Genomic DNA, 11,308 nt, shown 5'->3' with positions numbered 1-11,308 from the left:
GCTGGCGGAGGAGGCCGTCCGCTTTCAGCGAGACCCGCAGGGAGTCGTGGGTTCTGGGACCGACCCAAACATGGCTTGGACCTTCCCAGAGATCATGACCACCGCCCAGGCCCGCCTACGGGTCCTGAACGACCAGGTGGGGAAGCTTTCTCAAGCCGGCGCGGCGATGTTGGCGGCCCTCTGGCCGGGCTCCGTTGCACCGGGCAGCTTCACGCGGCTGGCGCAGTGGTTGGAGGCAGGCCCGGACCGTCTTCAGGAGTGGCGGGTTTCCGCTGCTCGCGCCGGCGTCCAGATGGCGCTTCCGTTCGCGGTGTCATGGCATCTGGATGCATTGATGGGCCAGCGAGCCGGCTCAGAGAGCCAGCTGCAGGCCGAGGCTGGACGGATCACTGCCCGGGCCAGCTACATCGCCTGGTTCGCCTTCCACGACGAGTTCCAGCCGGAGCGGGCGGAGGATGGAGGAGTTGTGCCTGCTGAGGACTACGGCCTTCTTCTGGACGACTCGGAGGGCAGCTCCAAGGAGATGGGCGTCTACCATGACGAGGACACCGAGGAGGAGGATACCGGCACCTCTGCGGACCCAGCGGCTGCACGCTCTGGCGGAGGCGACGCCTGATTTATTTGACTTGTAGAAAATTTCTGTTAGGTAGCAGGTCCACCCACCCACTAGGGGTTGACTGGGTGTAGTGAATTCTGGCCTTGGGCCTGTTTTAAATTTATGATGTATGAGTTGTGTGAATGTTAGCGCCTTTGCTTCCCGTTTTTGGAGTTGTTTTCTTCCAACTGCCTTCCTTTGGGTTTCACCACCGCGAGTCTGACGGCCAGGGCTCTGGTCCATGACAAGGGGTTCGGCCTTTGAGAGGGACGCGCAATACTTGGGCTTTTGAAACGTTGGGCGTGAGCGAAACACCCACTGGGCCGGCTGGCGGCAATCCGGCGGGCCGGGTTGGCGAGCAGCCGGTCGTGTGGTAACTTAAACTGGTGCGGCCGGGTCGAGCAATCCGACGATATGCAGAAACTTTGTGGGTGCCTGCGCTTTTGCTTTTCGGTTTTTAGGGCCATTTTCTTGCAACTCTCCCTCTTTGGGCTCCCCCCCACCCCGCAAGTCTGACGGCCAAGGCTTTGGTCCGTTACAAGGGGTTCGGCTTTTGAAAGGAGAATTCAATACTTAGTCTTTCAAAACGCTGAGCACGAGCGAAACACACACTAGGCCGACTGGCGGCAATCCGACGGGCCGGGTTGGGGAGTAGCTGGTCGTGCGGTAACTTAAAGCGGCGGGGCCGGGTTGGGCGACCCGGCGGTTCTTGACTTAGCGTTCGTGGTGCGCTGGTGCTTTTGTTCTCATGTGCCTGCCAGCCCCCAGTCGAAGACGGATATGTAGCTTAGGGCGAAGCGAGAGGCTATGGTGGTCCAACGCATTGAGAACTGCTAAGAAAAAATGGCGAGTGTCCAAGCCGGCAGCCCCCGAGCCCCCAGATCAAGCAAATCGACCCGGCGGCTGGGTTCGGCTTAAGTTTTTAAAGTGGTGCACAAATGTAGAGACACGATAGCTTGGTCGCAAAAGGGGCAGCCCCCAAGCGTCGTTCGAGAACCCCATAGTTTTGAGATGATTACAAAACATGGTGATACATGCGTGTTCACACCTAACTGTAAAACGGGCAGAGTAGCTCAGCGTTCCATTGCCGGGTTGTTTCTTCGCCGGCTGTGTCTCTCTTGCGCTTGTTCGACTTGCGGGCGTCGATGAGGTAGTAGGCGTTGCGATCGTACAGGGCCTTGCTGACGATGAAGGGGCCCTCCCATGGGCAGGACAACTTGTGCTGGCCAGTCTTCTGCTGGATTAGTATGAGGACGGGTCTCCCTCTCAGAAAGCGAGGGGCTTGATCTTCTTGATGTGGTAGTGCCTCAGACCTTGCTGGTAGATGGCCGAGCGACTGAGCGCTAGGAGACGTGCTTCTTCGAGCACGTCGACGCCGTCTTCGCGAGCTTCTTTTGCTTCGGCTTCCGTGTACATGGTGATGGGCGGCGAGTCGAACTCGACGTCAGTCGGGATGATGGCTTCTGCTTCGTAGACGAGGAAGAACGGGGTGAATCGGGTCGATCGGTTAGGCGTGGTGCGGAGACTCGAGGGAACAGTCGGCAACTCGTCGAGCCAGCTGCCAGGGGAACGGACGAGCGGCTCGACGAGCCGCAGCTTGATGCCGGATAGGATGAGGCCGTTGGCCCGCTCGACCTGGCCGTTGGACTGCGGATGTGCAACGAAGGCCAGGTCGAGGCGGATGCCAGAGACGGAGCAGTACTGCGCGAGCGCACCCTTGGAGAAGTTGGTGCCTTTGTCGGTGATGATGTTGTTCGGCATGTCGTAGCGCACCGCGATGTCCTTGATGAATCAAACGGCCATTGGACCATCCAGCTTCTTGATTGTCCTTGCCTCGATCCACTTGGTGAATTTGTCCAGCACCACCAGCAAGTGCGTCATGCCACCTCGATCGGTCTTCAAGGGTCCCACCATGTCGAGTCGCCAGACCGCGAAGGGCCAGGCGAGCGGGATGGTCCGGAGTGACGACGCCGGCTGGTGGTTGCGTTTGCTGAAGCGTTGGCATCCCTTGCACTTGAGGACGAGCGACTCGGTGTCTTTGAGGGCCATGGACCAGCAAAAACCATGGCGGAAAGCCTTGGCCACCAAGGACCGCGAGGCAGCGTGGTGCCCGCACTCGCCCTGGTGTATGTCGAGGAGGATCTCAATGCCCTTGTCCTGTTCGACGCAGCACTGGAACACGCTGGTGGAGCTGCGCTTGACGAGCTCATTGTTGATGATGCTGTAGGCGGATGCTCGGTGCTGTACTTGCCGAGCTTCAGTCTCGTCCATGGGGAGGACCCCGTTTTCCAGGAACTCTGAAATGGGCAGGGCCCAGAACGGTGCCGCGACCCCGGTGAGGACGGCCATCACGACGGGTTCCAGGGTGGCAGCCCCCGACCCGGGTTCGGCGGCCCTAGGGCCGGGTTGGGGTGTGGTCGGGCTGGCTGGAACAGTCCCCGGGCTGGCTTGAGGCGCGGCCGGGTCGGTTGGAGCAGTCCCCGGGGCGGGTTGAGGCGCGGCCGGGTTGTCTGGGACGTGGATGGACTTGGAGTCCGGAGACGTCTTGACGGACGGCTTGTGCAGGTGCTCGAGAGAGACGCCGGACGAAATGGACTGCCGGGATGAGGCGATTTTGGCGAGCGTGTCGGCCGCTTCATTCTCCGCACGTGGGACGTGGAGGAACTCGCAGCCTTCGAAGAATCTGGACAACTTCTGGACGAGGAAGCGGTAGCTCGCCCTATTGGAGTCGTGGGTGTCCCACTCGCCGGAGCACTGCTGGACCACCAGATCTGAATCGCCGAAGCACAGGATTCGCCGGATGCTGAGTTCCTTGGCAAGCCGGAGGCCGTGCACAAGGGCATCGTACTCCGTGACGTTGTTGAGGCGGCGAACTGGATCTGTAGTCCATAGTTGAGCCGGTCGCCCTTGGGGGAAGACAGCACGATGCTGGCCCCCAGGCCGAATCGCATCTTCAAGCCGTCGAAGTGCATGCGCCAGTGCATCGAGTCCAGCGGCGGCGGCAGGTACTGGGTCTTAGTCCAGTCGACGAGGAAGTAGGCCAAAGCCTGGGACTGGATCGTAGTGCGGGGCTCGTAGAAGATGGTGTGGCCGGCTAGGTTGAGTGCTCACTTGGCAAACCGGCCAGAGGCATCCCGTCACCCGATGATCTCGCCGAGAGGGGCCGTGCTGACCATGGTGACGACATGCTCTTGGAAGTATTGCTTCAACTTCTTGGCGGTGAAGTACACGTTATAACACATCTTCTAGTAGTGCGGTAGTTCTACTTCGAGGTGGAGAGCACCTCGCTTAGGTAGTAGACGGGACGCTGGACGGCTTGAACCTTGTCCTTCTCTGGTCACTCAACCACCATCACCGTGCTAACCAACTGCGAGGTCATGGCGACATAGAGCAACAACGGCTCCTCGGCCGGGGCGGCCAGGATAGGTGCAGTGGAGAGCATGCGTTTGAGATCCTGGAAGGCTTCGTCTGCCTGGTCATTCCACTCGAACGGCGTTGTCTTTTTCATCAGCTGATACAGGGGCAAGGCCCTCTCGATCAGCCGGCTGAGAAACCGGCTGACCGAGGCCAAGGAGCCGGTGAATTTTTGGACATCGCGCATCCGAGCCGGCTTGCGCATACACTCGATGGCCTTGATCTTCTCCGGGTTCGCCTCGATGCCGCGCTCCGAGATGAGGAAGCCGAGTAGCTTTCCGGTTGGGATGTCGACAACGAATTTTTCCAGGTTGAGCTTGACCTTGTATTCGCACAGGTTGGCGAAGGTTTCCTTCAAATCATCGAGGAGCGTGAGGTGCTGCTTGGTCTTCACCACGATGTCGCCCACATAGACGTGGATGTTGCGGCCGAGTTGCGGCATCAAGAATTTCTGCATGCAGCACTGGAAGGTGGCGCCGGCGTTCTTCAAGCCAAACGACATGGTGATGTAGCAATAAGCCCCGAAAGGCGTGATGAAGGACATCTTCAGGGCGTCGACTGGGTCCAGCTTAATCTGATGATAGCCGGAATAAGCATCCTGGAAGGACAAGGGCTCGCACCCGGTGGTGGAGTCGATGACTTGGTCGATTCATGGGGGGGCGAACGGGTCTTTGGGGCATGCCTTGTTCAGGCTGGTGTAATCGATACACATGCGCCAGGTCTTGTTCTTCTTCAGAACGAGGACTGGGTTGGCCAGCCACTCGGGGTGAGATACTTCCATGATGAAGCCGGCCGCCAAGAGCTTGGCGACCTCTTCCGTGATGGTCCTTCTCTTCTCCTCGGAAAAGCGTCACATGGGTTGATGGACAGGCTTGGCATCCTTGCGGACGTGGAGTTTGTGCTCGGGATACCCGGCATGTCCTTGGGGGTCCATGCAAAAATATCCCGATTCTCAAAGAGGAAGTCGACGAGCTCGCCTTCTTATTGCTGTCGAGGCGGGTGCCCACGACAACATACATGATGCAGCTGGGATCCTCTGGGTTCAGCTTCACCTTCTTTGTCACTTTGGAGGGCTTGAACGCGGCCTCATCGGCCGGCTCCTCGGTCGGGATCTGCGTGGCCGACGCCTCCTGGGCCAGGGCGACGATCCGGTCGAGTTGGCGCCGCTCCTCGGCTACAACCAGCGACTTGGCTAGATTGGCGCCGTCTCGGGCGCAGTCTAAGGACTTGCGGTAGTCGCCGGTGATGGTGATGAGGCCCTTTGGACCCGACAGCTTCATCTTCAGGTAGGCATAGTGGGGGACCGCCATGAACTTGGTGAGCTCGGTCCTACCCAGCAGCGCGTGGTATGAGCTAGACAGGTCCACCACCTTGAACCAGATCAGCTCGCTTCGGAAGTGGCTGCTGTCGCCGAACAGGACGTCGAGCCGGATCCGGCTAATCGGGGAGCAGGAGAGGCCAGGAACGATGTCGTGGAAGACCGTCCGGGTCGGTTCCATGTCCTTGGCCTCGAGGCCGAGCTTGGTCATGGTGTCGTGGTAGAGAATGTTGATGCTGCTATCGCTGTTGACGAGAACTCGGGAGAACCTGCACGTGCATCGGGGTGCGACGATGGTGGGGTCGAGCACAAGAGCGTAACCACCCGGGTTTGGCATGATGGCTGGTTGGTCTTCCCGGCTCCAGGTTACCGGGCGCTCCGACCAATGCATGTACTCTGCCTTGGCTGGGACGACGGTGTTCACCTCCTACCGAAGGAGGCGCTCGCTGCGCTTGTCATTGCCAAGGCTGGTGAAGATGACGTAGGTCGCGTTCTGGGCCGGGTAGGGGTCGTCGCGCATCGCGCAACCGGCCGGAGGCGGTGGCGGAGGCGGAGGTGGTTGCCCTGCTCCCGGAGTCAGAACAGGAGATGGCGGGATGTCGCCCCTAGCGATGCGCTTGGTGATGGCGCACTATCGAAGCGTGTGTGTAGACGGCCTTGCACCGCTGTGGTGCTTCCAGGAGCGTTGAGCATCTCCTCGAAGCTCACGGTGGGGTGCCATGCCATTTTTCCGGTGTCCCGACGTTTGGCGGCTGGGTCGGCCGCGGGCGCTTGCTCAGCGGCCGCGATGAGTCGGTTGTCGTAGCGCTGAGCCGGTTGATCGGCTTTGCGCTTGTTGTTCTGTTGGTTGTGCTGCTACCGGCTTCCCTCACCGGCCCGCTTCAGAGGCGGCACCGTCTTTGCTTTCCCAGCTTCGTCCAGCGCCACCTGGATCTTCATGGCGGAGTCGGCGTTGGCGTACTTGTCCACCGTTACCATGAGCGCAACCATAGTGGCCATCTCGGAGTGCAAGAGCTCTTTCTGGAGGAGGGTGCCGTCTCGGCACCCGTTGACAAAGTACTTGATGGCTTGAACTTCGTGGACGCCCTCGCAGCTGTTCCGAAGCTTGGTCCAGCGTGCGAGGTACTCACGGGCAGTTTCCGCCGGCCCCTGCACACACATCGCGAGCTGACTAGGTCGCTTGTAGATGCCAGTGAAGTTGCACACGAAAGCCTGCTCGAAGGTGACCCACGTGTTGATGCTGCCGGCCGGCACACTGTTCAACCAGGTGCGGGCCGACCCCTGGAGCATGAGAGGTGCGTAGCGCACGGCGAGGCGGTGGTTGCCTCCGGTGATGCCGATGGCGGTGGTGTAGTCGGTGAGCCAGTCCTCCGGCTTCACAGTGTCGTTGTACTTGGGGGTGTCGCGGGGGAGCATGAACCCTTTGGTGAAGGGCTCGCCCGGATGCGTGGCCCGAAGCACGCCGGTCCGACAGGGCCGGTCTCCTCCAGCTCCTGGGAGAGGGCGAGTCGGTAGAGGCGGTGACGAGCGTCGGTGTCGTCGATGTCGCATGGGCCCAGCCGGTCAGTGACCGTGCCACGGGGGGCCGGGTGGCCTGTAGCCGGACATCGGCTAGGTTGGAGCAGGGGATCGAGGGGGCGCCGGGCCTCGGAGGCCGACTCATCCACGAAGCCGCCAGCAGCTGTCAGGGCGGGGTTGCGCTGGGTCCGGGTGCGGCTGGAGTGCGCCTCGCCGGGTGGCGAAGACGCCATGTGCTGGAAATCGCCAGGTCCAGCGACACGAGCGAAGCCGAATCCGGCCAGCTTGGCGAGTTGGTTGAGACAGTCCTGCTGCGCGTTAGCCGCAGCGAGGACGTCGTTCACCCTCTTGAGGCGATCCTGCAGCTCTTCGCCCGCGAGCTGATCCATGCTGGCCGCGGCCGCCTGGGCGGCGCGCATGTTCTTCGCGGGAGTCTCATAGGAGGGAGGGAGGGCGCCGAAAGCGCGCCCGATTGCGCTACCCCGGGATCGCACGTCAGCGACCTGGCTTGGCTCGGGGGCGGCAGGCGTGAAGCTGTAGGCGGCGTTGCGCTCCAGCTGGGCATAGTCGAGGCGACGCTGCATGGCGGTGAGCGTCTCGGTCAGGTCCAGCATGCGCTGGCGATCGTCGTTGAGGCGAGTCCGGACCTCGGCGATGTTGCAGGCGTTGATGTCGGTGCCGGTGGGAACGCGGATGCTCTGTAGCATGGCACGCAGCGGGTTGGGCTAGCCGGCCCTATCCGCCACAACCTTTGCTTCGGTGGCCTTTCTTGCCGCGCTCGACGATGAGGAGGCGTCGACGTTGGTGACGAAAACCTCCACGCAGAGGTCCTTCGTGCCGGTGGGAGCGCCATCATCGATGGAGAGGGGGAGTCAAAAAAGCTAAGTACCTCGCGGGGGTACTCGTCGTCCGTAGGCGCATCGGAGATGCGCAGCGTGGCGAAGCAGGCGGCGAGCGCGTCGATGACATCATCCGCCAGCATGACGGGCTCGTCGGAGTCGGAGAAGAGCCCCGTCTGAAGCATGCTCCCGGCTAGGACCTCGAGCTGCCCCACGGTGGGCACCAACTATCGTGGTGGGCGCATGGCATATGCCAAGGGATGGCTAAAGAGAGGAGGAGGCTCGAGGGCACTGGTGGGCTCCAGAGGCGGGGTCGGCATCAGCGAGCGCGGGACGCAAGACATACCCAGGTTCGGGGCTCTCCGGAGAGATAAAACCCCTTGTCTTGCCGAGTGTGGTTTATATGTAATAGTACAGAGTTGCTTGTAGAGCTGTAGGGAGGAAGAAGGAGGTCCGGCCAATGCTTGGGCTGCTCCCTCTCCTTGGGTGTCGCTTGTGTGTGATCGATTGTGTGAATGAAGTGGAGAGTGCTGCGTGCCCATATACATGGGGGCTCCTGGGGGGGTTTATAGGTCAACCCCCATGTGTACAAGGGTAATGTTACAAGGCCGTAGGGCCGTGTTGTTAGTGTCCGGGAACTCGGTAGTGGGACCCGCCGGGTGCCAGGCCTCGCCGGGTTCTCCGGGCACGGGCCCCATGCACCTAGGGGGCGTTGCATGCCGTCTTGCCGATCGTCAGGGCGTGGATGGGTTGAGTCGGCAACAGTGGAGCTCCGTCAGGTCGCCGCTTGTTGGCGTCATTGGTCACGCCGGAGCACTATTGCCACGCCAGGCCTAATCGGCGGGTAGGCGTAGGGCACTGTAGCCACACCGGCCCTATTCAGCGGGTAGGCGTAGAGCACTGTTGCCTCGTCCGGCTGACTAGAGGCATGGGTGGGGTACTGTGGCTTTGATCATTAGCTAGCGGAGACTCTTCCCGTTGTACGATTGGGATGGGACGGCAACTGACCCTCGGCCGGGTTTGGAGAACACGCCAAGGGTGGTGCTGGCTTGCTGGAGAAGTCTTGAGCTCGGTTGTTGGGGCCAAGTTGAGGAGTCTGGCCCAGTCGGCCAACTTGGCCGGGTCGAGCGACCGGGCCGAGTCGAGCGACTTGTCCAGGGTCGGGCCGGGTCGAGGGGTGATGCAAGCCCCGTTGTTTTTGAAAAGGATCCGGGTTCCGTTGCCTGCCAGGGGTTCATCCCCCCGATAAGAGTGGTAACTATCAAATCCGCATACAAGAGGGTGATGAATGGAAAACAGCTTTCAAAAACCAAGTTTGGCTTGTATGAGTGGTTAGTCATGCCTATGGGTCTATCGAAAGCACCGGGTACTTTTATGCGTCTTATGAATCATGTCTTTCACCCTTACATTGGTATGTTTCTTGTGGTCTACTTCGATGATATCCTTGTTTTTAGCAAGTCTCTCAAAGAGCATGTCACCCATGTCCGAACCGTTTTACAAACTCTTCGAAAAGAGCATGTCTATGCTAATATGGAGAAATGCCTTTTTGGTGTTGACAAGCTTGTCTTCTTGGGTTTTGTTGTATCTTCTAATGGTGTTCATGTAGATGAGTCCAAGATCCATGCTATTAAGACTTGGCCCGAACCAACCAACTTGCATCAAGTGCGTAGCTTTCTTGGCCTTGCGGGTTTCTATCGTCGTTTTGTGAAAGATTTTAGCACCATTGCTTCTCCTTTACATGCTTTGAGCAAGAAGAATACGCATTTTGTTTGGGGACCATCCCAAGATACCGCTTTTAATGATCTTAAGAATTTGCTTACTCATGCTCCCGTGCTTGCATTATCCAACTTTGACAAACCCTTCGAGATTCATTGCGATGCTAGTGGTAATGGCATAGGAGGTCTTTTAACGCAAGAGAAGCGCCCCATAGCATACTTTAGTGAGAAACTTTCCGGAGCGCAACTCAATTACCCCATCTATGACAAAGAGCTCCATGCTTTAGTGCGCGTTTTGCATGAATGGGAACACTATCTTCGCCCTCATGAATTCATTATTCATACTGATCATGAAACTCTCAAGTATCTTAAGGACTGAGGGAGTCCTAGATTAGGGGGTCCTCAGACGGCCGGACTATATCCTTTGGCCGGACTATTGGACTTTGAAGATACATGATTGAAGACATTGTCCCGTGTCCGGGTGGGACTCTCCTTTGCGTGGAAGGAAAGCTTGGCGATTCGGATATGTAGATCACCTCCCTTGTAACCGAGTCTGTGTAACCCTAGCCCCTCTGGTGTCTATATAAACCGGAGGGATTTAGTCCATAGGACAACAACAATCATACCATAGGCTAGCTTATAGGGTTTAGCCTCTCCAATCTCGTGGTAGATCAACTCTTGTAGTACTCATATCATCAAGATCAATCAAGCAGGAAGTAGGGTATTACCTCCATCGAGAGGGCCCGAACCTTGTAAACATTGTGTCCCCTGCCTCCTGTTACCATCCGCCTTAGACGCACAATTCGGGACCCCCTACCCGAGATCTGCCGGTTTGGACACCGACATTGGTGCTTTCATTGAGAGCTCCACTGTGTCACCACCATAAGGCTTGATGGCTCCTTCGATCATCGGCAACGATGCGATCCAGGGTGAGGTTTTCCTCCTTCGATAGATCTTCATATTCGGTGGCTTCGTACTACGGGCCAACTCACTTGGCCATCTGGAGCAGATCGAGAGCTATGCCCCTGGCCATCAGGTCAGGTTTGGAAGCTTCAACTATACTGCCGACATCCACGGAGACTTGATCTTCGACGGATTCGAACCCATGTTAGGTGCACCGCACAGTCACGATGGGCACGATTTAGCTCTATCGATGGACGGTGCTCGGGAAATCACACCTGTAACTACTCTGGCCCTCAATCCGGAACAGATCATGCTGTCCGAGGACGGGTGGATGGACCCCGCCACGGAGGCCGCACACTCAGAAGCGATAGAGCCGAATACTGACTTCACCTCCTATGAGACCTGTGTTGCCGGACACTCGGATTCGTCCCAGGCCACAGACTCCGAACCGCTCGCGTCCGTGCCCATCCATTCTGATTGGGCACCGATCATGGAGTTCACCTCTACGGATATCTTTCAGCACTCGCCCCTAGGCGACATGTTAAACTCATTACGGTCTCTCTCCTTGTCAGGAGACCCTTGGCCGAAATATGTCTAGCTCGAGTGTGAAGCGGACGGCGAAGAAATTCGTCACCCACTCACCACCCACTTAGTAGCCACTGTCGACGACCTAACGGACAAGCTCGACTTCGACCTAATGGACGACGATGCGGGAGACGAATAGGAACCACCGACCACAGGGCGCCGGACTGCCACCTCATCGTATGATATGTACATGGTGGACACCCCCAAAGAAAGTGATGGCAATAAGGCAATGGAGGATAATCCCCCCGAAAATCAATCCATGAACCGGCGTCATCGGCGCCGCTCTAAGCCCCGCCATAGCAAAAACAGCGATACCGGCACAGGAGACAATAACGCTGCAAATAGTGCCGAAGACGAAGACAACCCCCTCCAGCCAGGTTTCGAGCAGGAGGATGGGCAAGCCAGCCCTAAGGAATAGGCA

At 58.6% G+C, this 11,308-nt stretch overlaps 2 protein-coding genes across 2 annotated transcripts; both read right to left on the bottom strand.

Moving 5' to 3' along the window:
- Positions 1-1,861: 1,861 nt before the first annotated feature.
- LOC147970903 (uncharacterized) lies at positions 1,862-2,356 on the bottom strand. The gene has a single exon (XM_087523717.1). It carries the CDS (start codon positions 2,354-2,356, stop codon positions 1,862-1,864), a length of 495 nt encoding a protein of 164 aa, XP_087379843.1.
- Positions 2,357-2,386: 30 nt separating this feature from the next.
- On the bottom strand, positions 2,387-5,847 carry LOC147970902 (uncharacterized). Its single transcript, XM_087523715.1, has 6 exons — positions 5,759-5,847; positions 4,987-5,596; positions 4,692-4,847; positions 4,404-4,583; positions 3,960-4,331; positions 2,387-3,523 (listed from the first exon to the last, which is right to left on the bottom strand). The coding sequence occupies exons 1-6, from the start codon at positions 5,845-5,847 to the stop codon at positions 2,387-2,389; spliced, it is 2,544 nt and encodes an 847-aa protein (XP_087379841.1).
- Positions 5,848-11,308: the final 5,461 nt, after the last annotated feature.

This window comes from Triticum urartu, chromosome 5A (assembly GCF_056163025.1).
Source record: "Triticum urartu cultivar PI428250 chromosome 5A, HENAU_Tu73, whole genome shotgun sequence".
NCBI classification, from domain to species: Eukaryota; Viridiplantae; Streptophyta; class Magnoliopsida; order Poales; family Poaceae; genus Triticum; species Triticum urartu.
The sequence above is the reverse complement of the archived record's forward strand: the minus strand, read 5'-3'. Positions and strand labels throughout refer to the sequence as shown.